Source organism: Triturus cristatus, chromosome 7 (genome assembly GCF_964204655.1).
Source record: "Triturus cristatus chromosome 7, aTriCri1.1, whole genome shotgun sequence".
NCBI lineage: Eukaryota > Metazoa > Chordata > Amphibia > Caudata > Salamandridae > Triturus > Triturus cristatus.
This window is the reverse complement of record NC_140590.1, coordinates 1,729,500,572-1,729,528,481: the sequence shown is the minus strand read 5'-3', so window position 1 is coordinate 1,729,528,481 and position 27,910 is coordinate 1,729,500,572. Positions and strand designations below refer to the sequence as shown.

Below are 27,910 nucleotides of genomic sequence, written 5' to 3'. Positions count from 1 at the left end.
GTGTCTCTTGTATCAGAGCTATCGCTGGGCGTTTACGCTTAATATATTGAAGAACTAGCCCCCTCTGAATCTTGTCCCCAGTCCGTTAACGTTCCATGATTGCACCGTGAGATGAGGGGCCGCTCCCTCGGGGTTTTGGGGCGAGTTATAAGGGGGGGCTCTCAGTGGGTTGGTGTGTGCCATTCACGTATGCAGTTGTACAGGGTTACGGAGCTGTGCGCACTATCTCCCATAGTCTGCTGATGTGAATGCCATGTAACTAGCAAAACTAAAACAAACAGAAAAACACAAACTGTCCCGCTTTTTCCCACCCTCCTTCCTGCCTCCCTGCCCGGCGGATCCCAAACAACCCGCCTCCCCAACTGAGCAGAGTGCTTAAATCCCATAACAAGTACTTGCGTGGGGGGATGAGAGTCTATTCAAGAGCATCGGGAGGCCCCTCTGTATGATAATACAGCTTTGGCTTACAACTTCTCCTAAGGCACAGTTTCCGCCCACAGTAACGTGGCTATCTTTATACTTGAACCATATGCGTGGGCTGTGGGCAAGCTGAAAAAAACGTACTCCCTTCGGAAAGGGCGGACAGCAGATGTGTTAAGTACAATGGAAAGTCTTGTAATGCAGTCCAAGGTTGCTCAGTCCCCCTTGTCACTAGATTCAGCGGATCTGGATCCCTGTGATTCCTGGCGTCTGTTTTGTTTGTTGGGTCTTGGGTTTCGCGGATCTTGTCGCAGGACAGCAGCCGTCCAGCCAGTTGCGGGCTTCCTCAGGTGTTACAAAAAGCCATGCTTTCCCTTCCGCCTCCACTCTCAGTTTTGCCGGGAAGAGCATGGAATATTTGATTTCTTTGGCTCTCAACACTTTTTTGACATCCATGAAGCCTCGCCGTTGTTTAGTTACCGCAGCCGTGTACTCCGGGTACAGTGTGATCACTTGATTTTCTAGACAAATCGGTGGGGCGATCCTTGTCGCCTGCAAAATGGCATCCCGATCACAGAAGTTGAAGACGTTTGCTAGGATCGGTCCAGGGGGAGCACCAGGTTTGGGGCCTACCTCCAGGTACTTGTGTGCCCTCTCCACTGAAAAGAAACTTGACAAACCACGTGGTTGCAGCTGGTTTTTGACTAGGTCCTCAACAAAAAGGTCCAGGGCCGGTGCACCCACATTTTCTGGTACGCCTATTATGCGTACATTGTTGCACCATGTGCGGCCTTCGTGGTCGTCCAGTTTAGTGAGGATGCGTTTATTGTCCGACTCCAGCTGGCGCACCTGGCGTTGTAACACTACCACATCTGCAGACAGTACCTTCGTCGTAGACTCAACCTCGGTTAGTCTTTCTGACAGCTTGAATAAGTCAGCTCGGATCAGAGATATGTCAGTGGAGATCGTGCCTATAGAAGATTGGACTTGCTGTAGGGCGGCCATGATGTCAACGAGCGTAACTGAGTCTGGGACCTGCTGCGCAGGAGACTCTATTTGAGCGGGATTGGTCTGCTGCTTCTCCGTCTAGTCTTTGGTATATGTGAATTTTTCTAATTTACCTGCAGGTATCCCTCATGGGTCACGGCCTGCCATCTTGGCACATGGCGCAGCCGCGCAGCCGGCTGCTTGAAAGGGGGAGAAGGGGAGGGCAGTAGTCGCCGCTGCTTGCCGCGTTAAATTATGCAACGCGCAGCCTTTTGGGTTTCTTGCCCCCTGATCCCCCACAATGTTAGGCAATGGAAGTGGCATGCAATTTACAGTCTATTTGCAGGTTTCGATGCCTGGTGGGCAGTGCTGGCCCACACTCATGAGGCGGCTCCCTGGTCTCAGCCGCGAGCACCGGCCGCGCATCCGTCCGTCGAGCGACGTCACAATCGCGAATCTCGCCGGGGGCAGGCGCACTCTAGGTCCCGGCGCCAGCCCGGGTGAAGGCCTCCAGACCCGTCTGTCGATATTCCAGGAAAAGTTCATCACTGAGGGTCGCAGAGCATCTCATTCTGCGCCGTCTACTCTCCGTTCAAGCATTTATTATTAACGCTGTATGCATAGTGGATTAATGTGCAGATTTGCGACCGAGGCTCTCTCGGTCTCGGAGCCCACCTAGGCTGCGGCCATCTTGGTTGGCTGCAAGCCACGCCCCCGACAGACGTTATTTTGAATTATAACGTGCTACAGGTAACCCTTAACCAGATCACCACTAGAATATGTTACTGACTGTCCAGGTGATATCCAATTGTGCCTTTTTAAGCTGATTTTGAATGTCATTTTGAATCTGCATGCTTTGACACAACTCAGTCTCAATGGAACTCACACCACTTACCTGGTTACAACCACATTTTTGCTACTCCACAGATAAATTTCGTCACTGAGTGTGGATCATTCCCTGGACCGAACAATACTAACGAACATCATAGGTATGTGTCGAAATGTAGAGCTATCCTTTAGTGGCACGCTCTTCCCTAGGCTTTTTCCACCTAACTTAGCTTGCTCTCCCTCCACAGGCTCACTTACAGCCTTTCCTTTTCATGCACAACCAAGGATATAACCCACCTTTATCTCTCATCAGTAAGCTGGCTATCGAGTCATTAGTCTAAGTCTACCTCTGTGTATTTGCACTGTTTGGATTAAGGTTTACACATGATGATGTTATCTAAAAAACACACTCATTCTGCTTCAATTTCTGAGGGTCCTTATTACCTTTCTTTCTCTCTTCACACTGAGCACATACCGCCGGTCTAACACCCGGAGTCCCTTAGCACATCTTCCTCCCCCCCCTCTCTTTCTCTTCTATGCCTTCCCACTGCCATTTTCCCATGTTTACACTAGCTCTCTTCTTTCTCTTTTCTATAACTATGAATCCCTGGCAACTCATGCACTAAATACTGTGGTCTTTGACCGACACCTTTTTAAAACATATGTATATTGTATGCCATTACAGCACTGAAGAAGCCCTTGTTTAGGTGAAACGCGTTGGCTGGTTCAATTGATCACAAACCAAGCACAGCTGAAATAAAACTACAGAAAAAGACTCTATGTTGACAACCTTCTGTTTGTGCTTAATTCTGTAACCTGTTACTTGTTTATATTGCCTCTCATCCAATCAGTATATAAGTTCATGTTTATGACCAAGGGACAGCTGGTCATTTGAGGTGGGCAGTATTTTTATACCACATGACCAGCCCAGGTTGTGCAGGCTTCTATGGCCCCGCTGCTCTTCTTCTATTTTGGAATTCGGGCCATATACATTGACTAATATTAGGTCAAGACCCTTGACGCCACGCGCATGAGACGTGAACCCAGCCACATGTGTGTTTCCCTGAAGTCCCCTGCAATTAGACATTCGACTACTGAGAGGCAAATGTGACTCTTGCAGAAAAGCAACATCAACAGCATGTCTGTTGAGGTATGAAAGGACCTTTCTAAGCTTCCTAAAATCATGTAGGCCATGGTCATTCCAGGTTAACACCTTTAGTTTATGTGTTTGTGTCATGGAAAAGTGCTGAATTGTCTGACAGCCAGCAATGTCGATGCATAAATGTCACCCTGTGTACACCGTGTCCTATGAAAGCAGCACGCAATGAAGTAAATTAACATTACACTACATTTAAAGCCCAAAATAGGTCTCCCACGCCATACACACCCCAACTTTGCAATGGTGAATAACCTCTGTCAAACCCACCATAAAATAAAGAAAAAAATAACTAAAAACAATACAAAGCCCCAAACCAAATCATAACAACTCCAGGAAGTGGGACTCATGCGTGTTCAGATGTTGCCTATTCCTGCTACCTATTCTTCCTTAGTTGGCAAAAATGCCCCCTCCGTCAATGATCTAGCTAGTAGTAAGCATCATTAAATCAAACAGTAGGATCATATAAAATCTGAGTTCAACATTAGCATGCGGATCACAATCAAATGGACCCAGATACGGTCTAAGCATAGCAGAATGTCTGAGTAGCGCCCGTCTAACTGCGAACAGCCTCGTCACATGCCCCCGCCAATCTATCCTATAATGTATATATATACAGTTCCCTCAGATACCCAAGCAAACATCAAGTCTTATCTGCAATGTGGAGTATCTCAGATATCAGTCTTGGTCATAGAGGCTGACACCTGTCGCTCCTTCTTGAGTAGGCGATGCAGAGCCATGTGGCTTTTCTTTAGCCCAGTCTTTCAATGCTTTCTGTAATGCCCTGAGATCAGTGAAGATGGGAGATCTGCCCTGTCGGTTCACCCGGAGCCGTGCCTTATATAACAAGGCATAATCAAGGTTTTGTTCCCTCAGCAGTTTCTTCAGTGGAGCAAGTTGTCTGCGTGCCCCCTGCACTCGAACCATGAAATCCAGGTAGAGAGAAATGTTTGACCCCTCATAGTGTAGTGTTTGTTTATCCAGGGCCACCTTAAGTGCTGGATCTCTATCTCTGTAACATAACAGTTTGGCAAAGATAGACCTAGGCGCAGCTCCTGGTGAGGGCTTCGGGCCCAGCGAGCAGTGTGCTCTCTCAACCACAAACATTGCCCAGCAATGTCATCAGCAACTGCTCTACAAACAACTCCATATTTCCAACACTTGTGGATTCCGGCAGGCCGGTAATTCGGATGTTACTGCATCGGGACCTAGCTTCAAGGTTCTCTGCCTTCTCTTGTAGCATGAGCAGGAGTTTACCAATCTGCTTGTGTTCCAAGCACATTTCTGTTTGAGCTTCCTCGACTTCAGTGACCCTACGTTCCGTCATATTCATACTCTCAGCTTGCTTGTCCATGCGCTCTGTCATACAGTCCATGCTATAGGACAGGAAGTCGATCTTACTGTCAATAGAAGTTAAGCTCTTTTGCATGGCGGCCAGCATGACTCGTTTGTCACCCTCCACTTGGTCGGGCTTTACTGACTGAGAGCTCGGGTCCCCATCCGGCGTCTGTTCGCGAGGCCTGGTTCTACATTGTTTGAACTGGAGCTTTGGCTGGTTTTTGTCCACCTTCCCCATGTTTCCAGCCTGGGTACACGCTTCTTTGTGCTAATAGGACGTAGGATATTCGGACCACGCCTCACCGTAGAAACACTTGGGGTGCTCACTGCCGCAACAAAATGGTCAACGTGTCTCGTCAGCCAGGACAGGGACGCAGATAAAGGTGATCAAAAAGGAGTAGCACTATGGTTATCCCTCCTGGGACCAGCAATGTGGAAAGGGTCTGAGTGCTCACCAAGGGTCGTCCTCCCCCTCCAACTCCAACATGCGGTATCCGGCGTCACCCCCAACATGATGGTACAGGGTAGAGCGGTCGATGGATCAGTTACTCCTCGTTGGGTAGACCAGTCCTCTGGGGCTACACAGACAACTCACCCAGAGATTGGGGGGTCACTGTATGTTCCAAAGGCCACCAACTTTAGTCTCAGTTCCAGTAAATGATCATGGGCTTCCACCTGGCACACGCAGACAGCACTGACCCCTCCTGCTACACAGTGAGTGCACACTTCACACAGCTCGCTGCAGTCTGTGTTGAAAAGGCATGGCCGGGGCCAGCCTCGGCTATCGCAGATTCTCCGCTGCTCCTCGTGATCACTCTGGTAAGTATTGAATGGGAAACAAGTGGGCGAGCAGCACCCACTTCAATCAGGCTCATGCGGACAGCAGCCCAACAGTATGTAGGGAGGGTCTCAGGCACTGGCACTCACCTTTGCCCGCAAGTTTTCACTGCACCCCTCACTTCCCCAGAGAGACCCAGGAAGACCTCTGCCGATCAGCGCTCGACCCCTCCAGGCTACCACAGCACTTTCACCTGCAGTGGTCCGAGGTTCACCCGGCGCATCCCGGCCCTGCAGGATCCCGTATAATTGCCACAGCACCCCAGGACACGACACACAAGCTTGTGTGGGCAGTGAGGCACTCGCAGGGCACGTCGCTTCTAGCTGCATCAACAGCTTGGCTCCTAATACTCTGCGTATTGGCTCAATGCACTCGTTCGCTGTTCATTGCCTCACGGCACCTCACAGCCCCAGAAACAGAACCGATTGATCACCGAGTACTTCGCTACTTAGGCATAGTGGTTTTAATGTTGAGCAGCAAGTTTCGATGCCGGATTAATGCAGGATAGGATATAGATTGGACGGAGCGCTTGGCTCACGCAGCCATCTTGAACTCAGGCAAGCTCCGTCCCCGACTCTAGCTGATTTATTATGTCCTCTACAGCAGTCATGTTTTCCTGTAAAAATCTAAGAATGCATTAGAGTGCACTTTTTTCACATCACTAACAATATGCGACCAAAGATCCTCACATTTCTTGCCTTCGGCATTATTAGTAAGCACAAATTCTGTAAACAGTTGCCACATGTATAATATAGCATTCACAGCCTCAAGGACTGAGAACCACGGGCTGAATGACACAGTTGGTATGACTCTCTCTTTGATGCCACACAGAGCACAAAATGAGAAATATTTGCATTTTATTTGTTCCTGCACATAGCGAAACAGTACACCAGAATGGACCATAAAGTCAATAGCATTCTTCAATAACTCTGAAGATTGTAAAGATGCTTTCAGTATAACATCTAGCAAGTGGCAAGGATCTCTTACAGGGAAGTACTTCAGCTCATGTATTGATTTTGACCGGTCATCACACAACTTTTTCATATCTAAGGTGAATTACTGCAAATAGATACAATATCACTACAAACTTTGTTGAACTCGGTAAGAACTTTTTGTAGCTGCATTCAAGTGACTCTGCATTCCCTGTTTTCCAAACGTCTGGTGTCATGTTTTCATCACCATCCCAGATGCTTGGTAACAGAACTCTTTTTATATAAACCTCTCACTACACCTTGCATTGAATGTTTAAAGCCTGGGGTGTTTGGCATTTCACCTACTATCAATATTGGCTCTCTAGAAAAGGGGGCTGATTTATCCAAGGGTTTCACCTATTCTCTGTCTGTGGGTAAATGTGATGGTACATATTAGTAAAGATTCTTATGAAACCAGCCATTTTACCTATCAGTGAAAGAATCAAACGTAGCCAAAATATCAAACATGATTTTGATATTTCCTGATCGTCGACAGTTTATACAATAATTCAATAAGACCTAAATTATGCTTCTAAACCCTGCATCTTTAGACCAAAGACAACAAAACTGAAAAAGCAGATGGAAAAAAACAATATTTCAGTGACACCCCTAACCAACAAAACTCAAGCAGAATAATGTTAGTCCAGTCTTTCTTGCTGCTGCCTTGTATAACAAAGTTACATTGTATCGGCCCCTTCAGGAAGAAATAAAAATGATTCTTTCACTCCCCTACTTCTCTGTTTAAATGGCATTTGGTTTGTGGTTGTGAAGGTGTTTTTTCAGTGTTTATGTGTTTACACTGGTGAGTGCTATTTTTCTTTCAGTGGGGTTTTGTCAGTTATTATAGGTTTAAACCTATAACAGGATAGCCTAGGTATAATATTGTCCAGCATTGCCATTAAAGGGTTCTGGTGGTAGAAAGCATGAGGCGGGAGGCTTTCAATATGTTGAATTGGTTTGGGCTGGGACTATCAAAGCCAGAATATTGACGGGTCGAACTATAGTTTGAAGAATATCTAATGACTAAGACTGATAATTCGAAATGCATACTATTCTATACTGTCTTGTACACTATAGGAAATGAGCTGCCTTCATGGTTTTCCTATACACCCACCCACACACACACATGCCATGTTGTAGCCCCGTAATTGCACACAGGTAGCCTGACACAGACGGGGCTCTAAAAGTTTTGGTACTGCACATGGTCGGCTTTATAATATGAGTAGTTTGTATGGCTCACTGGGAAATCTGTAATGCTTTCACTGTAATATACATCTAGGTGAAATCTGCCCTAAAATATAGCTTTGCACCACTGACATATTGCTCTGGCTCAGCTCATAATCAGATCCCAGGCCTATGTCCACCCACACTGGGTCAGGTTCTCTACTATGTTTCCCCAAAGAAGGAACAAAAACCTCCACACGCAAAAGACACAATTATCAGTGACTGACCTAGCTCATGGGAGTGGAAAGGGTGATTGGGGATATCTGCATCCGATAATTAGCTTGCCACATGACCCCTTGGCTTGGACCTCTCACAACCACTAGAACAAAGAGGGAGGGCCAGAACTCTGGTGCCAACACAGGAAGGGTCACCTGTGAAGTTTTAGTGGGAAAGGGTCAAGCAGACATGTTAGCTAGGGTGGAGTTGAGGCCGCTCCCATTTATTCCAGAGGACATTTGAAGTGTCCATGTTGGATTGTCACAGAATGCTGTATAAGAGGGTTGAGAAAGGGGTGGATTAGTAATGTGGTACAAAAGGGGGTGGTGATGGACGGAGCATCAGAACCAATCAAACATTCACACCCAGTCAAGAGATCTGGGTTTGATCCATCACCGTTCTTTAGCCCACTCTGCCACCCCAGTTCAGACATGGCCATATGCAAATCAGTCTGACCCTGTGCCTCATGGGAACAGTCCAGCCCGAACTGCCAAGCCATGCCTTCCCTGGACCAGAAACAAGCTTCCTAGGACCGGTTTATGGCATTTCAGCCGTCTTCAGCCAGGCTTGCTTGAATCCAGTGGCAAAGTGAGCAAGGGACTCACGTCTGAGCATACCCTGCCAACTTATGGCGAACAAAGTGGTACAAAAGGGGGTGGTGATGGACGGAGCATCAGAACCAATGAAACACTCACACCCAGTCAACAGATCTGGGTTTGATCCATCACCGTTCTTTAGCCCACTCTGCCACCCCAGTTCAGACATCGCCATATGCAAATCAGTCTGACCCTGTGCCTCATGGGAACAGTCCAGCCCGAACTGCCAAGCCATGCCTTCCCTGGACCAGAAACAAGCTTCCTAGGACCGGTTTCTGGCATTTCAGCCGTCTTCAGCCAGGCTTGCTGTGATGGATCAAACCCAGATCTGTTGACTGGGTGTGAGTGTTTGATTGGTTCTGATGCTCCGTCCATCACCACCCCCTTTTGTACCGCTTTGTTCGCCATAAGTTGGCAGGGTATGCTCAGACGTGAGTCCCTTGCTCACTTTGCCACTGGATTCAAGCAAGCCTGGCTGAAGACGGCTGAAATGCCAGAAACCGGTCCTAGGAAGCTTGTTTCCTGTCCAGGGAAGGCATGGCTTGGCAGTTCGGGCTGGACTGTTCCCATGAGGCACAGGGTCAGACTGATTTGCATATGGCCATGTCTGAACTGGGGTGGCAAGTGGGCTAAAGAACGGTGATGGATCAAACCCAGATCTGTTGACTGGGTGTGAGTGTTTGATTGGTTCTGATGCTCCGTCCATCACCACCCCCTTTTGTACCGGATTAGTAATGTGGCATCCTTGGATTATCAAACACACTAAAGGTAAAGGGAGAAATTCTTTCAATAAGTCTAACCACTGGCAATGGCTCGGGGTAGTATTCCAACCAATTGTTTTTTCCCTATAAGCCACAACGGTTTGAACCCATCCGTATGTAGATCAGTGTTGATTCTGTTCTAAAAGGAACAGTCCAGCCCAACTGGCAGCCCAGGTCCTCCCTAAACCGGCATACAAGCAAACCAAGACTGCTTTCAATCTGATTGGGGCTCATCAGTCGGTGTAGCTAGGATTGGCAAGGGATGCCTGGAACCTAGAACTGTCCACCACACTGTAAATCCCATGCTGATGGAGACCCTGGACTTGGGAGGCAGAGATGGAGGTAATTATTCTCAGCTGGAAAGAGAAACACCCTGATGCCCTGCAATGATGGATTAAGGACTTTAACTACAACTGACCCCCAGGACTACAATCGGACTCTCAGGGCCTATACCCTCCTAGTGTCAGTTGGAGAAAAGACCAGGCCTCCCCATTTACCCACACAGGTGCTCTGAAAAACAGCCACAATGCTATGGAACCTGGGGCATTTGAAAAGGTGTTTTGCTGGCTGGGACAATAGGGGCTGGCAAAATGCCAGGAGAGGAGCACCACGAACTAGGCAGCTGAGAAGACTGACACAGGGAGCCAGTAAACTGAACCCCCTTCAAAATGAACCCCTTTAGGGGCCAGAAAGCCTGTTGAAAGTGCTGCTGAATGCTAGGCCAGGCCAAAATAAGCAAAACTAGCCCAAGATGGAGAATGCTGGTCCAACAATGTCCTAGATATGTATCGTCAATGACCTTTCCCTTAAACAAAGAATAAAGTAGAAGACCAGGCAACATGCTATGAGGGGCTGCAGAAGGTGCGGTAGCCCCCAGTAAGGCTTTTTGGAAATTGACACTATGGTGCCGATTCCGATCCTGGAGAAATTTTCCCCGTACGAATCGTATCAGGATTTTTTTCCGTACGAATCGTACAAGTACCGTACAAACTGGCAAGTAAGATTCGTATGGGAAAAAATACATACGAATCGCATTGGGAAAATTCCCCGACACGTCCTCGGGTCGGGAAAAGTGTCCGACACGTCTCCGGACGAATTTTCGTATGAATCGTAAAACTGAAGTCCGAGCGCGCAAGTACGATCCGTCCCGTGCATCCGATTGTACAACCGTATGGAAAAAACACCGTACGGAGCGAACTTCTATAGCAACCATGGAGACATGTGCCCGCATACGCGCCGTCCCCCCCCAGCCCCCGTGTGTACACGCCGTCCCCCCACCCGTGTATGTACGAGACGTACCCCCACCCGTGTATGTACGAGACGTACCCCCACCCGTGTATGTACACCCGTGTATGTATGAGACGTACCCCCACCCGTGTATGTACGAGACGTACCCCCACCCATGTATGTACGAGACATACCCCACACCCGGATCCGCACCGTACATATGCGGGTGGGGGTACGTCCCGTACATACACGGGTGGGGGTACGTCTTGTACATACACGGGTGGAGGTATGTCTCGTACATACACGGGTGGGGGTACGTCTCGTACATACACGGGTGTACATACACTGGTGTATGTACGTCTCGTACATACACGGGGGCTGGGTGTACGGCGTGTCCATCCGCGGCCTGGGGGGATCAGTGCGTACATACGGGGGCTGGGGGGGACGGCGCGTACATACAGGGGCTGGGGGGGGGACGGCACGTACCGAGCCCCCTATACCGCTCGCATCGCGGCGTACTTACCTTTTCCGGCACTTTTTGGGTGCCGTAAAAATATTGCCGTCCGGACTGCTGTCGGTACGAATCGTACTTGCTCGTACGTAAAAACATGCCTAACTCCGTCCGGACGTCACGTCCGCGGTGTCCCGGATCACATTCGTATGTATTTTACTGTCGGTCGGTGTTTTGTCCGACTCGTACGGAAATGGTGTTTCCGTACGAATCGTACTTGCAAGTTTGTAGGGTTTTTTTCCCGGATACGAGTCGGACGGAGAAAACGCTCCGACCGACGGTTCGTACCCGGTTTTTCCAGGATCGGAATCGGCACCTATGTCTCTTGGGCCGCGAGAACTTGTCCCCAAGAGAAGACAGTCATTGACATAAGGAATCCTAGAGCAGTAGCTTATACATGGTGCATGGTTCCATGGCTGGATTATGTGTTTGAAGAAAGACACTAACAAATATATCTATGATATTTTGAAAATGAATACTTTATAAACACTATAGCTGATATTACAATACTTTATACTGATTGTTTTTTAGTATGGTTGTTGTCCACATCCATTTTAATGGTGACACACTTGTGAATCACAAAATGTAGTTATTGTAATTAAGGTGTTGACACCCTGACAAAACCAGTAGGCCTGTCTTATATATATAATAATGTGGAATCCTCATGAACCAGTGACCTGCCTTATATAAAATATGCAGCGCAGGGACACATCATGTAGGCATGCCTCATTTATGTTAATGTGGTGACCCCTTGACAAAACCAGTACGCCTGTCCTCTTATTAATCACACCCCCTTATATTGTGATGTTGCAACTTGTATAGAAGGGGGTGTTGTGATTATGGGGTTCAGAACTCATTGTGAGTGAAAAGTGATATGAGGTTGTCACCAAAGGTATTTCTATCTACCTCTTGTATGTATTTGCAATTTAATGGATAGTATTTAGTGGTAGGGTTTCTAAAAACAAACAATGACTGGACAATAATGTATTGAGTATTGTTGTTGCATGTCAGGAAATTGAGATTACTGGCCCACACCATTCCCACTGACTAGGCCTTGGGTTTCTCTGATACACTACCGTAAGAAAGTCAAGTGCTAAAATGAGATATTGTTCCCCATGAAAAAATAAATTTGCAGACATCACTTGAGCTTCATGCTTCATAACTAATAACGCAAATTCTTACAGTGTCAGTACTGCTTCATGCTTCATAACTAATAACCCAAATTCTTACAGTGCCAGTACTGCTCTGTCTCAAATATTGCTATAATGTGTATCCCACATAAATGTAAATGTTAGCCCCCTTATTGTGGGGTAAGTTTCTATAGAAAAATCTGAATAGATCATTGATGGTTTAGAAAGTAGATATCTTTTTATATATGTAACATTGTTGCCTGTTTAGTTCACTAAGTCAATATCTACTTGGAATTAAAACTGTTAGCTAATAAGTTAAGCATTATTTACAGTGTTATTGACTTGCATGTAAAACAGATATTTCATAGTTGTTTAATTTATTTGTATTTTCAGTTCCAGCAGTGCCTCCTGTTTGTAATTTCCTTTCTAGGGCACTGGTGGCTGTGGTGGTGCTACTGCTTGCTCTGGTGATAGTTCTAATGATTTTAAGTAAGTGGACTCAGGTTCATCTATGTCACTTCCTGAACCATTTTTTCCTTTTTACGTTGTAGATGAAAGTTGATATGTTTTATTGTTTTAATCTATGAAAACATGTGGCTGTGGATTCACAAAAGCACATGCAAATCTCACTATACATTGTGCACACCAAGACATATTCTGAACTCATTAGTGTCCGGATAATTTGTATTTTTACAACAGTTTTAGTTCTAATTACATTAAACAATCAAATGAATAAACCAAACCAAGGGGCAGATTTATAATTTGGAGAAGAGGGTACACTGTTGCAAGGGCAAGTGAGTACTCTCTAGGCCAAACATTTGCACAGTCTGCTGATTAGAAAGTGGGCAGGCTGCCAGGTGTATGGTGATGGAGTAAAATTTGCCTCAGTCAGTGTAACCTTTCCTCTGATGGCCTGAAGGAGTAGAGGCCATTGAAGGTAAGCCATCCAACTATCTGCCCTATTCAGAGTGGGTGGTCAGTTTTGTACTGTTCAGCACTGCTAGCTACATCCAGGCAGTGAGGGAGAGTAAAAAACGGAAAAACTCCCATTGTGTGGGGGGGTCAATTTTCTTTTTTTCTAAATCAAACTCCCACCTTGGGAAATTGTATTAGGAATATAGAAAATGTTTGAAAAGTGACTGACACTGTATTGGTATATTTAGTAACAACAAGAGCACCCAGAACGGTCAACTAGGGACCTTGGGAATTAAGTGATTATAAACAACAATTGTCCCTAGTCATAAGAAAAATTATAGAGTTAATGATAAATAAGGACCCAGTCAGTACTTATCAAAAGGGAGACTTGTCCAGCCGGACAGAGGTCATGAATTTTACTGATATTCAGAAAGTAGCCAAAATATAGAGAAGATTAATAAAGTGGGACACAAGCCTGCGTCCAGTACATACATTAGACCATAGAAACAAGGAGGTTCAGGCATAAACACATAGTTTGCTTATAGATATCAACAGTAATTGAGAAACAAACAGTTTAGACAACACCCTTATGTCTCAAAAATCATGTTTTTAACATTTCGGGTATTTGTAAGTGTCGACGGCGTTTCGATCCTACTAAACGGATGCAAGGATCATCATCAGGACAAGGAACAATAATGCCTGCACGATGCAACCGCGGCCGCGGTAAATTCAGAACCGATATTTGAAGTTGATGCGGAGGTACGTGTCCGAGGGCTAAGTATTGCAATCGATTTCTGAGCTTGGCTCGGATTACCAGGGGTCCGTGGACCTGGGAATAGGTTCCAGGGTGATTGATTAACAGGACAATCCGACAGTGCGGGAGCAGGTTACCGGCAATGGGGCTGCTATTTTGATAAGTACTGACTGGGTCCTTATTTATCATTAACTCTATAATTTTTCTTATGACTAGGGACAATTGTTGTTTATAATCAATGACACTGTATTGGTAGCATAGTCTTTAAGTCACTCTGCATTTGTATATGGGTCTGCATGCCACACTTACAAATGGGCATGTAATGGTAAGATATGTTGCTGTTCCGTTTTTCATTTTTCTCTTCTGTGTGTGCCCTTATTCGTGGCACTGGTGTACGAGGAGGGTGGTGGCAGAGCAGCAGGAAGCATGGTTCCAGAGTAAAAAAAAAACACGAAAGAGAACTGGCATAAATGACCAGTGGACGAGGCAGCAAAGACTGCATAGGTAGGGTTTCCAGAATGCATCTGAGAAAGACTACAACAGAATCTACCATCATGTAGTAGAGAAGCCACAGAAACAGTTTGAGCTTCATTTGCATATCTTTATCTATTGTCAGTCTGCACTGTCGTACACTGACATCTTCCTCTGATCCCCTAGAGAGACCCACTGCAACTGCCGCATCTCCAGTCTAAGGATGGAAGCCTCTGGATGACCGGGTTATCCAAGGGTGATGGTCGATCAGCTCTGAATTGGTTGAAATGTGGGAGTGATAGAATGTCTCTTGAAATGACTGATAGTCTCCTTGGATTGACTTGATGTCTCATGGGATGGCTTTGATGCTCTCTCGCAGTGATTTAAGGTCTTGTTCAATGGATGCAAGTTTCCCTTGAATTGATTGAAGGTCCCCTGTGACAGCGGTGTCCCTCCCTTTTTATACAGGAGCCGCCTGCTCTCCAGTTAGCATATGTAAATGGACATTGGTCTTGAGGTGCCCATAATTTATGGAGCTCTCTTACTGTCCTAGGGAACTCTTCTTTCCAAGCAACATAATGTATTTACTCATAGGCTACTTTCACTTCTATTAAACCATTTGGACAAAAGTGAGATTATACTGCTTGGTAAAAAATAAGACATTTAAATGTGTTAGCGTCTGTCACACACATCCATATGGTATCTCTCTCTAAAATATCTGTTAACTTTGTGAGGCAGGCAAGGTCTTTACTGTTTACCAGTAAGCTAATTAGTTCAATGGAGGAGTTGCCTTGTACTTTATGACAGATATTTCACAGGAAAGACTCAGGTAATGGATGCAAGTTTCCTTTGAAATGATTGACTGCCCCTCAGCTGGCTGTGTGTGTCCCTTTTTAAGCAGGAACTACCTGCTCCCCACCTAACATATATAAGGTGGACAGTTGTAGTGTAAAAATGTTTTTATTGCGCTCTCTTCCCATCCTATTAGATGATTATGGAGCTCTTTTACAAGTAAAAATTCAAAAATTCAAGTTCCAAGTGTCTATTACCACTGAGCCAAAACATAACATAACATGTGTATTTGTAAAGCGTATGTTCACCCAGAAAGGGTATCTTGCCACTGAATAAGAGATGGACCATGTGTACAGATCTCCAGCAAGTGATAGAGACACAATTCTGGGTGCTTTTGAGTACGATGGAGAGGGTAGTCTGTCAAAAGAGCAACAGAGTACCCTCTCCTCCAAACACATGGTCTGCAGATTTAATTTAGAGGTGGATAGACCAACAGTATGTCAACAGCAGTGCCTACTCCGGTATTTGTCCTGACATACCATGTAAAGCCTGCTTGTGAGGGATAGTGAAAATAAAAATAATGCCCCCACACTCTGGGAGAAAACTCTCATGGTGTGGGGTCATCAGGTTTACTTTTTACAAACGCAAAATCCCACATTTGGAGTTTGTTTTTGAAAAAAATTAAACTTTGTAAAAGATTGATGGTTGCCTATCATGTTTGATGGAATTCTCTATCAAATCTTTGGAAAATTGGCAGGAACTGTTGTGACGACTTTTCCTCCCAACAGGTAGAGATGCCCGCGGGCCAGCAGACATCTCTAAATTTGGGTGATGGGATGTTTGTCAAGATGATGGAGTAATTTAATCCAACACCCTGATGGACATTACTCTGTTCCCCAAAGTAAGAATCAGGCCCGATGTATTTTGTGTTCTCCGGCATCTAATAAGTACCTTGTGCCTCATTAATGACATTTCACATTAGGAAGAAGGGGAAGCCTTCGTTAGGTGGAGTCAACATCATATTGTTTTCCTAGTAGTCCTTCTATTTCCCTCCCATAATACACAGTTTGGCAAGGCTGGTCTATGCCTGTATGCCAGCTGCATTTTGAGGTCCCAGCTGCATTTCCCATGTCCTCCAGTAATGTATTTGTCCTAATCTACTATAGTGTTTTTCTGCAAGACAGACCAGGGTTATGGGTCACATAGTGGAAGGCTTATATTGTATCACACCCAATGACCCATATGAAATTTGGATATGGTCCTCAGAATAGCAAGTTCTGATTCATGAGTGGCTACTCAGTCTTTTAGAACATGTTTGTGGGTACAGAATTGGTGTGAGGGAAGTCAATTGTTTTATCTATGTTGTCTTATGCATAACGTGTGGAATTCATGTGTTATGAATAGGCCTGGGCGAAGCACTACGCTACGCTCGCGTAGTTTGCGAAGTTCGCGCTACTTCGCACTACGCGAACTGCACGTAGCACAGTGCGAACACGCGTAGCGTAGTGTTGCGTAGTGCTGCGGTCATTTTTTGCTTGCTCGCGGTCCTCAACGTCAAGTTGGCGACCGCGAGCAAGCAAAATGACATCCCGGCGAGACATTTTCCTTGTTCGCGATCAGCAACTGCAAGTTGGCGATCGCGAGCATGGAAAATAAACCTCCCGGCGAGATTCCCAACGCGAGGAGGTCAGGTTTCTCATTGCGAGTGGTCGCGTATGCTCGCGACCGCTCGCGATGAGAAACTACCAGTTCGCGTTGAGAAAGCTGAAGCTCGAGTAAAAATCTACTCGAGCAGCAGAAAACTACAGCTCGCACTGTGCAAGATGCCATTTTCAATGATTGCACAGTGCCGGTTGCTTGTCCGCACTGTGCAATCATTGAAAACAACATCTTGCACAGTGCGAACATGTTACTACGCAGTTCGCGAAGTGCTACGCGTAGCTCGCGTAGTGCGAACTTCACTTTGCGTAGCTTCGCGAAGTGCTACTTCGCGAACTACGCCCACCCTTAGTTATGAATTCAATTCATTTAGATGTTTATTATCCTTTTGATGTTGATTGTATGGTTTTTTTCTGAAATACATTGAGTTTTCATTTGTGTGAAGAGGCGTGGTTGAAAGGGATATCTAGTCTTGCCTGTGGGCATGAATTACATTTTTAGTGCTGTGTCAAGTAATTCAAGTGGAATCTGGTGGCTACATGTGAGTATTGGTTCAGAAGGCCAGACATTTAGGGAAAACAACCATGAATTATGTGGGGAAAAAGAAAGGGGATGCAGAAAATAAAATTCTGGTTAATGGCTCATCAGCACAAGCATGATGACACATCTGTGTATTCTTTGGTAACACATGGAGGGTAGTCCTCCTTTCTTCTCACACATTGACTTGTGCATTCACGAGGAAATGGGAGTGAACTAGGGTGACATTCTAACAAGAAGAGCGAGTACATTTCAAGTAACCTGTGAAGGTACTGGATACCAATAAGCTGTGCATGAGTGATGGTCATGCATTGCACTGTTTCTTGATTTCTCTCTAGCAGCCTTTAACTCATGGTGTGCACTTCTCAACACATTGCTGTACAGTTTGTTAGGATAACTTGCTAAACAAGTCATTGACATTATGATACAGCATAGTACAATGGCTCCAACACAAGCCATACCACATGCGATCATTCCCTTGCATGGTGCTGATGTGCACTTACCACATGATGGCCGCCCTACTGTCCAGCCTCAAACTGTTAACACACCCTACATTTCCCAAAAAATTCAACACGCATATGTACAGTTAGGCACTTACATATCAAATTGGCACTGATGCTGTGTATGCCAAGATTTAGTCATAAATTCAAATAACATATTTTTGTAGTTAAATCTGCACACATTGAAAGAGCGAAAGAGCAAGTGAAGAATAACAACTGTTCCAAATGTTTCTACAGACAAATGTGAGGTGAAAGATGACCTTCCCTCTCAGTGATGAGGACAATGTTTCCAGTGAGAGACCACTATATGCCTGATTGATAGTTTGGCGGAGAGAGTACTCCATGCAATTACAACGGAGTACTTTTTCCTTCAAACTGAAGGTCTGCCCAATTCCTTTAGAGTCGAGTCGACCTTCAGCAAGTCTCAGTCAGCGTACACCTCTGACTGCCAGGCAGGGTAGGGGCCGTTGGAGGTTTGGCCATTCGACCGCCCACTCTATTTAGAGTAGGTGGAGAAATGGCCATTTCATTCTTTCTGTCACCACCAAAAGAAAACAGGGTGGGAAGGGTCAGTGAGAACTGTAAAATGGCTGTAAAAAACTCCCATGGCATGGGAATCATTCGAGGCACTCACTTATCAACTTGGCACTGATGCTGTGTCCGCCAAAGTGTATTCACAAATTCAAATAACATATTTATGTAATTAAATCTACACACTTTGAAAGAGAAAGTGAAGAATGACAACCATTCCAAATGTTTCTACAGACAAATGTGAGGTGAAAGCTGACCTATGGGCACAATTGATAGTTTGACAGAGAGATTAATCCTGCAACAGCAACATATTGAAGGTCGGCCCGCCTCATTTAAAGCCAACATACACCTCTGACCGCCAAGCAGCTATAGGGCTGTTGGAGGTTTGGCCATTTGTCCACCCACCCTATTTAGAGTGGGGGTGCAAATGGCCAGTTCTTACTGTGCATCACTGCCGGATAAATCCAGGTGGGAAGGGTAATTGAAAACGGTAAAATGATTGCAATGCCAGAGAAAAAACTCCCATGGCGAGGAGATCTTTAGTATTTTTTTCAAAAAGAAAATCTCACTTTGGTATTTTCTTTCTTGAAAATAAAAATAAAAACATTGACAGTTTGTTGCGTGGCTCGTCATGCTGGCTGAGCTTTCCTTTATACTTTCAATGCATTCAATTATTTACAGGAAATGCTGTGACGGCAGTTCCTGTAAATGCAAGAGATGTCTGCTGAGACAGCAGACATCTCAAAAGTTGGTGTGCCGGTACTCCCCAAGGGTGAAAGAACACTTTACTCAATCACCCTGATGGAGGAAATCCCCATCCACCAAACTCTGAATCAGGGCCTATGATTTTTGATGGTGGCTCCCTGCCAGTTTATGGTTGGTGAAGCCATTAAGCCTTTATGTTAGGTGATTAAAGCTCTAGTGATTTGCCATCCAGTGGCTTTCGCCAGTAGCACCGGGCTACTGTGCAGACACATTTAGTTGACCTGTAATTTTCTGATAGTCATATTTGTTTGAGAAACCCAAAAATTAAAGCAGAGTTTGCTAAGTTGTTTTTTATATCTAGGCACAATATTAGTCACATTAAACCATACGTGTTACAGGTGCTGGTATTTTGATGGTGTCTTTATACATTAGTTTAAAAGCTCAACACCAGAAGGAAGAGTTGCGTATTATTATGTTTCTTGATGGAATGGACTGTGCTGTTTCTATCTGTAATTCAGATCTTCAAACATTGTGATACTATTACCTTTTCAAAGGAAAAGTTATGTATTGTAAACTTTTTGTCTCCATGCATGCGCTATTAAATTATGCCACATTGACCCCTATCTGTTTAATATTTCAGCCCATAGGTTTTCCACTCAAATTCATTCAAAACCAAAGATGCCTGCTGCCTCTTACGGTAACACCACCCGTGATATCTGTCCCACTTCCGGATTCACCTTTCACAGTACATTATTGACATTGGAGGAGTTAAAGGACCATCTGTGTGGAGAGTTCAACGGTGAGAACAGTGATTTCATGGCTGGGACAAACTGGATCACGTGCAACACTAACGTCATAGCTCAAATGGTTCTAGAATAAAATAAAAGTTGCCAAATTATCAACTACAAAGCAGTCAAATCAAGAGAAAATGGGATTAAGAGAAAAAGTTAGGACTACAACTCCCATTCTAAAAAGACAAGTTTGAGTAAAAGTGCTCCATCTATATGGGAACCATGCCCAGCCCTACTGATAGAAAAATAGATTCAAAGAGGATAAAGCAATAGTAGTGAAGGGCAATAAAGCATGAAGGGTTAAGGTGGGACTAGAGTTACACATGCTTGGAGGAAGAGGATGAGTAAGGAATACAAGTGTCAGTGAGGGGTGTACTAATCTGACAGGAAAAAGAAGAATTTCAGATTATAGAAAATGTGGTGCTGCGAAAAGGATTTGGGGTAAACCCGTACTGGTTGAGACCACTGGTGGCTACCAGAAGCAGTGGGTGGAGTCAGGAGATTGGTAGTGGAGATTTGGGATTCTCAGTGTAAATTAATAAAGTTTCCCTTTCACTTGAGTAGGGACTCTCTCTCTTTCACAATTCTGAAAGGCCCCAAGCATTAACTCTTTGATGATCCCTAGTTATTAGTACATAGCATGAACACACTCTGTTGAAATATGTCGCAGTGAGAAAGTGATTAAACATTGGAGTGGATGATAGTTCACCATATGTAACAATGTCAATATTCTTGCTAGATCCAGTAAGGGTTTTAAACCAAACTCAATCTTTAGTAGCTATGTCACAGAGCAGGTAGGCTTAACTTCAGAAAATGTGCAAAGCCTTTAGAGCTACCCAAACATTTAAAAAGCTTAAAACAAAACAAAATAGAAATCCCACTCCAATTTATAAAAATACAGAATATTAATGAACAAAATGCCATCGAAATGACATAAATCCAAAAGGGGACCAGAGATAAGTTTGTCCAAAGATTTGGTCTTAAGACAAAGTTCTAACTTAAGTTTAACTTAAGTTTAACTTAAGTTACGATTTTTTCTTAAGACCAAAACTTAAGACAAACTTAAGACAAAATCCTAACTTTTCTACTCCTAAATGCCTTTTGTGAATACCGAAAGTCTTAAAGTTAGGATTTTGTCTCAGATTACTTTTCTGAATCAGGCCCATGAATTTTAAATGTTTTGAAGAAAAATAGCACAAAATAGTGCAAAGTTCCACCTGCAGGAGAATGGGCACACGAGATTGGGACAAAGGTAAGTTTTAAGGCTGACTGCGATGAAGAATGTGTCAGACACCAGAACTAAGATCATTCTAATGAACAAGCTTACTCCCTACAGCCTTCAGTAGAAGCAAGCAGTAGACATACATTTGAGTGACAGGGCTTGATGTTGACAGACTACGGCATCAGGATGGAGTCTTGGCATTACAAAAAGTTCTCAGGTGGAACCCTACCCACTTTTGCTGCAGTTTCTGTGTCCTCTACTAAAAACAATCCCACAATGACCCTCTCTACCTAAAACTAAGATGGCAGAACTTTTTTCTCTTGTCCAGAGCTCCTGTGTCCACCTTAGAGGCATGGCCAGGGAAATGAACAAAATTATTTGCAGTGGTGACTCAAATCAGATTCTGGATGCAGCTCCTCTCTCACTGGGATTGGTGCTTGGCTGACTGAGGAAAAAAGAGGGAACAGGCCCAGATATGAGCTACACCAGCCAGTGACAGGGCAGCCCCCTTCGAAAATAATTAGGTTCCGGTACACCTCCCAGATGGTCCTCTTGTCAGAGGAACAAAGCAATTCCCCACGTCCAAGCCCTTTGTCTCAGTTCTGGGAGCAAGTTCACACCTCATCAAGGCACTATTCAGCTCCTGGTGACAATTGGAAACATCATGCAAATAGGCTTCTAGAGAGTTTAGGCAGGTATAAACTGATTTTTAAAAAGTATCTTTCCCAAAAATTTCAACTTTACCAATGAATTGCTCTTGCTATAAATATTTAAAAAGTCCAAGAATTATCCTTTTATCTGGATCCCAAGTGGAGGCGACATTATTAAACTTTAACATTATATCCCAATTCTACCCTATTGAACAGCTAGCTCTGCTACAGTGAAAATAACTTTATGGGCTTTCTCACTGTATGGGCATGTTTTACATCAAACCTTTACATCTCCTAGTTTTAAATACCACGAACCTTGCCTTATTGGGCATTAAAGGCTACTCAGGAGTGAGTCCATATTATTTAAAAAGAGGATTTAGGCCTGCCTGCAGGGGCTATTTTGACAGGTTGTATTTTCAGTGTAAACCTGCGCAGTTAGGTTATTAGTGCCAGGCCTGCAGGCATGTTTTGCATTGTCTATCTAGTGGTGGCACATATGTCTGCTGCAGTCCATTAGTGACATTTAACTGACAGGCCACTGGTACAAATTGTACCATATACTAAGGACTTATAGCTAAATTAAATATGCCAATTAGGAGTATAGCTATTTTTTACATGTTTTAGAGGTCAGAGCACATGCACTGGGCATTTGTCAGCATGTCCCAGTGTGCAGAGTCCAAAAAGCAGCAATGACAAACAGCAAAAAATTGGGAGATTTACTCCTCACTTGCAACATAACACCGAACTAGGAATACCAGTGTATAGAGGTAAATATTTTTAAAAGATACTTACAAAGTTTATCTCTTAATTTATTCTGGTATTATATAAAATGCTTTGGTGATTAGGATTACGGTAGATCACAGGTCTCAGGGTGGTTCGTCTCGGATACCATCTATATTTGTACATGTGTTCCTCTTTAGTCCATGTGATGTACGTCTCTGAAAATTTTACTTGCAGGTCTCAAATGCTAATTCTATGACCCTTCCATGTGTATTCTCATGAAGCGTGTATGTTGTTGTTAATGTGAGAATGAATTGAAAACTTACAATGAGTGGGTTGATGCCTGGGAACAACACCTATTTTGAAAGTGTCTGTAGTGTGTTGCCCTTTCCAGTAGTTCACCGTCTCTGCCTGACACAACGAAGTTGTGATCTTGAGAGCATATGGTAATCTTTTATGGAATAGAAAAGGAAGCTGTAGATTTGTATTAATGCTGTGGTTTCCTCCCATTAGAATCCATGTGTGTGATTTGTCCTTATAAATGGCTGAGTTTCAGACAGAAGTGTTACTTCATCTCTGAGCAATTGGAATCCTGGGACTTCAGTAAACAGTATTGTCTATCCCGCCATGCTGATCTTCTAATAATTGACGACGAGAACGAAAAGGTTAAGTATTGGGATTGACACTGTTCATCTGATTGTAATATAACGGAAAATAAAGGTGTGTGATGAGAATATTGTAACTTCTCTTCCCCATGTGATCTCTTTTTAATCATTTTACTATATGAATAACCTGTTTGTGAGAGCCTAAACGGTTGCATGACAATGGACCAAAAATCCATATCACACCAATATTAATTATAGTACTTGACTAGCTCCAGATCCTTTCTGCCCCCATTACAAGTGGTCTGGTGTTTGGCGTGATAATGATCATACCCAGTTTAAATGGCTCCAATAAGTATAACATTTTCCGATGCAATTGCTAGTTTTACCCTCAGGATCCGGATTTTGATGCTTACTGCACCAAAATCCACATTTCCAATATTTCCCAGATCTAAGAAATTGGGTTATAGGTTGAGGGAGGTGAATGTCTTCTCAAGCAACGATCACAATCATTGTCAGAGTGAACCACAAAAGTCACTAAATTAGCATGTGCAGAGCACTCTGGTAGTGTGACACATACGACGTCAGGCTTAACTTAAAGGCACTGTGTTAATTCTTTATGTAATGTTTTATAAGGTGGCTTAGCAGAGCACTGCTTGTCACTTGTGAAGGTATTCAGGTGCTGAGTAGGTGAGAGTAGGCGTGTGGTGAGGCTGGCCTGAGTACAGGCAGTCACGATGGTCCCACTTCTTGCAGAACTAAAGAAATGAAGAGGAAATCCTGATGTATTGGGTGAGGTTGTTCCAGGATTTGGTGGCTTGGTAGGAGAATGACTGACCTACCGTTCTTCTTCTGTGGATGTGGGGTGAGTGTGAAAGTGAAAGTGAGGCTGAGCGAAGTTGTTTGGTGGGCTGGTTCACGTGGAGATTAGAAAAGGGATGTGGAGAAGTGAGGTGGTCGATATAAGGAACTGAAAAAAATTATGTTGAGAGAGAGGTGAAGAAGAGAGTTGTGAGACAGAGAGAAAAGTGAGAGAATGGTAGAGAGAGATTAGATCTTGAGAGATGGAGAGAGATATGGCACAAAATACGAAAGCCATAATACATTTTAGTATGTTAAGTTAGCCTGTCTACCTTTAGTCCGCATTCAGAATGCCGTTATCTTTTGCAGAACTTTTGAAGGAAATAATACATCTAAACAATGACTTTGCTAACACACAAGGCAACACAAAACAACTGCAAACTAGGCAACATGTGTGTTGTAAGTTCTGATAGTTGATGTGTAAAATAAAATATATAAATATAAATAGAGATAGGCACAGAGAGTGGAGAGAGAGATAGAATAGAGAGATCTATTTGAGAAAGAGAGATGTGAGGTAGGCAGAGTTGAGGTAGAGATAGTTGAGACAGAGAGATAGAGGACAGATACACATAGATTTCAAAGTAAGTCAAACGAGAGGGAAATAAAGGGCTATGAGATGGAAGCTATGAGGTCAAGTAAGAAGACAGACATGCCAAAGAAAGAAGGTGATGTAGGGAAAGGTAGAGCATAGTAGCAGCAGTGACTGGTGCAGGTAAGCGTGGTGGGGCGGGGAGATGTTTTCAATTGATATGAGTGGATACTAGAGTTTATAAAATTCTACCAGTATTTTAGGGCTAAATGTTGACTTGGATGTTGGTCTTAGCCGAAATGAAAGAAATTCTTTAAAAGAAAAAGGATGTATATAGCATTTTTACTATAAATATTGGGGAATTATTTTGGAGTTTTGTAACTCAATACAGAGATTGCTTTAGCATAAAAGCTGTATGGTTATCAAGAAACATTGTAAAGTCCACAAAACCATCTATCTACATTTCTGCAACATTATTAAAGACATATGTAATTTTTTTTGCTCCAAAGAAAGGAGACTAAGGTAGAATTTATTTTCTTGAAGAAATTAGAGGGAATGAATGAAGGAAGTAATATTTACCATAAGTTCAGCTAAAGCATGTAGAATAGTGGGAATTACCATCATTTTAATGGAATGTAGTTAACCCCACGTGTAAAGAAATATAGGATTCCAGCTGGTAGGCAGTGTAGTAGTGTTATTTAGTTTAGCTTAACTTTATCTTTTATTGACTTTGTAAACCTTAAACTCAAATATTTTATCTTTTTAGCATTCCAGGTAAAATAATAGTATTAATAAAATCATGTTTGGAGGAATATTGTAAAGAGGCAAATTTTCGGATTTTATAAGAGTTGAATTTATAGCTGGAAATTGAAGAAAACAAACGTACTTCCGTTAAAACAGTAGGTCAGGAGATATGGGAATTTGATATGAAGCAGAGAAAATCATTTCCATGAACTGCCTTCTTAGCATCCTTTTCATTATTTTGGAAATCATAAATATTTGAATGATGCACTAAAAGGTCCAAATGCCAAATAAAGGTTAAAGGACATCCTAGTCACCTCTGCTTGGTGTGAATTGTGTAGATGAAAAAACATTAACCAAAATAGAAGCATGAGTTAAAAAGTATAAAAAGGAAATTGAAGATATGACATTGGCACCAAAACCAACCCAGTTGTGAATTTGATCATTTAAAGGCAAGTAACTTGGCTGAAAGACTTATTTGCATCGAAAGCATTTTCTGAACAATTATTTTTTATTTGTAGAACTTAGTGAGAATATTAAACAACAGCCTAGTACTATCATGAATACATCAACCCTTAATACAACAGGATTGTTCCTTTCCAAAAAACATTTGCAGATACAGTTCTAGAAGAATAGCTAAGATTTTTCTAAATATTTCATAATCAATATTAACTAAATAAATAGGGCTATAGGTTTTATAGTATTTTATGTTTCACCATTGTAAGGGATTTGGCATTTTAACAATCAAAGAAAAAACCTTTGGGTTGCATGGTTTGAGACTAGACAGTGGTGCCGACTGGATCACATGCAAGTTGAGGCACACAAGCAGTACCGAATAGGCCCAATGATTTGTCCTTTTGGGATGTTGGAGTACAGTGCGTCCCAGCTTCACTTAGATCACTGGAGGCTTTAGTGGACAGCGCCTCTGGGGGAATTAGGGTGTTTGTGGTCCCTTGGACAATCCTTTGCCCTGCTTCACTTGAGGGCTTTGGGCCCCCCTCCCCTTGTGTCCCCGTGATGGTGAACTACTCCCCATGAACGTAGGCGGTTGGCCTAGCAGGAGGCCTGTCTGGATAGTGAGATCTGTCCTGGTGGCTCCTGGCATAGAAGAAGTGCTGGAACTTCGGTGTTGGAGCTCTCTTTTCTGAAACTGAAGGGCTTGTTTTCGTCTCTCTGGGTACCTGCATCGTAGCACCCTAAGGACTAAGGCAGTACCCGTGGTTCCTGGTACTGCTGTGCGGCTCGTATTGCTGGATGGAGTGAATGGTTGTAATCTACTGGGCATGAGAGTGCCATGTGGGTGCCCACTCTGTGGTTTGGAATTTCAACACCCTTGCCCTCTCTTGTCAGAGCCATGGCCCACGCCACCAGATGGAAGGGGGCAGTTGTTAGCACTCAGCTGCTTCCTATCCTCCCTCATTGATATGGATAAAGGCCTATTTAATCCTCATGGGCACTCTCCTACCACCTTGGTTTCCATTCTGTCATGCCATTACAGACACTAGGGAGGCTCTGGAGAAGAAGATGGAAACTGTAGTGGCAAATCTTAAGGGACGGCCAGCACAAGCTCGCAGAACATTTAACAAAAACAGAGCACACTGCTGTTGACACGCAGCCTGCTGTGGGGGCCTCACTGCACAAATGTGAAGTTGATAGAGCGGATACATGCCCTAGAATATGGAGCAGAGGATGCAAAAGGAAGAGCATGCCAGAATAATATCTGTATTCTTAATCTTCTGAAGCAGATGGAGGGGCAGGACATGTTTTGTTTTGCTGAAAATTGGATATGGTCAGAAATAGTATCAGTGGACTTCTCTCCCTTCTTTGCTTTGGACAGGGTGCATAGGGTACCAGCCCACTCTCCCCCAGGTGTCCAGCCCAAGATGGTGGCGGCACGTGTGATCCATTTCTGCGACGGTATTGCATCCTCCACATGGCCGGGGATAAGGGCGACCTCCTTATTGAGAGCCAAGAAGTTACCAGACCTTACACTGGCAGTCCAGAGATAATGCTCATCTTTTCTGCAGGCCAAGGCGAGACTCAAGCTGCTGGAGATCCAATATGCCATGCTCTTCCTGGCTAAATTGAAGGTCCTTGCTGACAACAGAGCAAGGTTCTTTATAACATATGTATTTGTAAAGCGTATGTTCACCAAAGGGTATCTTGACACTGAATAACAGAGGTTTTATTGTTACCCAACTCAATGGTACTCATTTTATCAACCTCAGAAGGATGAAAGGCTTAGTGGACCCACCGGGATTTTTAACCTGGGACCATGAGGTCAAACACAGGCACCTACAGTGGATGCATTAGTCCACTAGCCCACTAGACCTGGCCTTTATGAATCCAAAGAATGGATTAGCATGGATCAAGGCACACGTGAGGAGCAATGATGTGCCACACATGGCTGGGTGATCTCCGAGAAGGGCGAGAAGGCAGCATTGCCATAAATCTGCCTCACCTAATTGTCCAATGCAGGAACAGGCTTTATAAGAACAAATGAGTTCAGTGACAGCATTGGCGAGTCTTGGGGGGGGGATTTACCATGAATGTTAGATCTACAGATGGTGTGAGGCATTCAATGTGTTGGACTCGAATGGCAAGTCTGATTCTACTCAGCAACCTACCTCGGATGCTGAGATGCCGCAAATCACACCTCGCATGGTCTGGGATGAGGATGCCTTGTTGACTGTGGACATTTTGTATTTGGTAACTGTATGTAGTGTG

General features: G+C 44.0%; 1 protein-coding gene across 5 annotated transcripts in view; it reads left to right on the top strand.

Moving 5' to 3' along the window:
- Positions 1-27,910, top strand: part of LOC146812910 (C-type lectin domain family 2 member B-like) — a 108,633-nt gene that overhangs the window by 50,433 nt on the left and 30,290 nt on the right. For 3 of the 5 annotated variants that reach the window (XM_085614644.1, XM_085614640.1, XM_085614641.1), the window contains 3 exons: positions 12,597-12,692; positions 19,708-19,866; positions 22,964-23,115. In XM_085614644.1, the coding sequence (XP_085470770.1) occupies positions 12,683-12,692; positions 19,708-19,866; positions 22,964-23,115 (321 nt within the window). In that variant the 5' untranslated portion in view covers positions 12,597-12,682. The remainder of the gene's footprint in view (positions 1-12,596; positions 12,693-19,707; positions 19,867-22,963; positions 23,116-27,910) is intronic. The other 2 variants (XM_085614642.1, XM_085614643.1) reach the window with 1 other exon arrangement.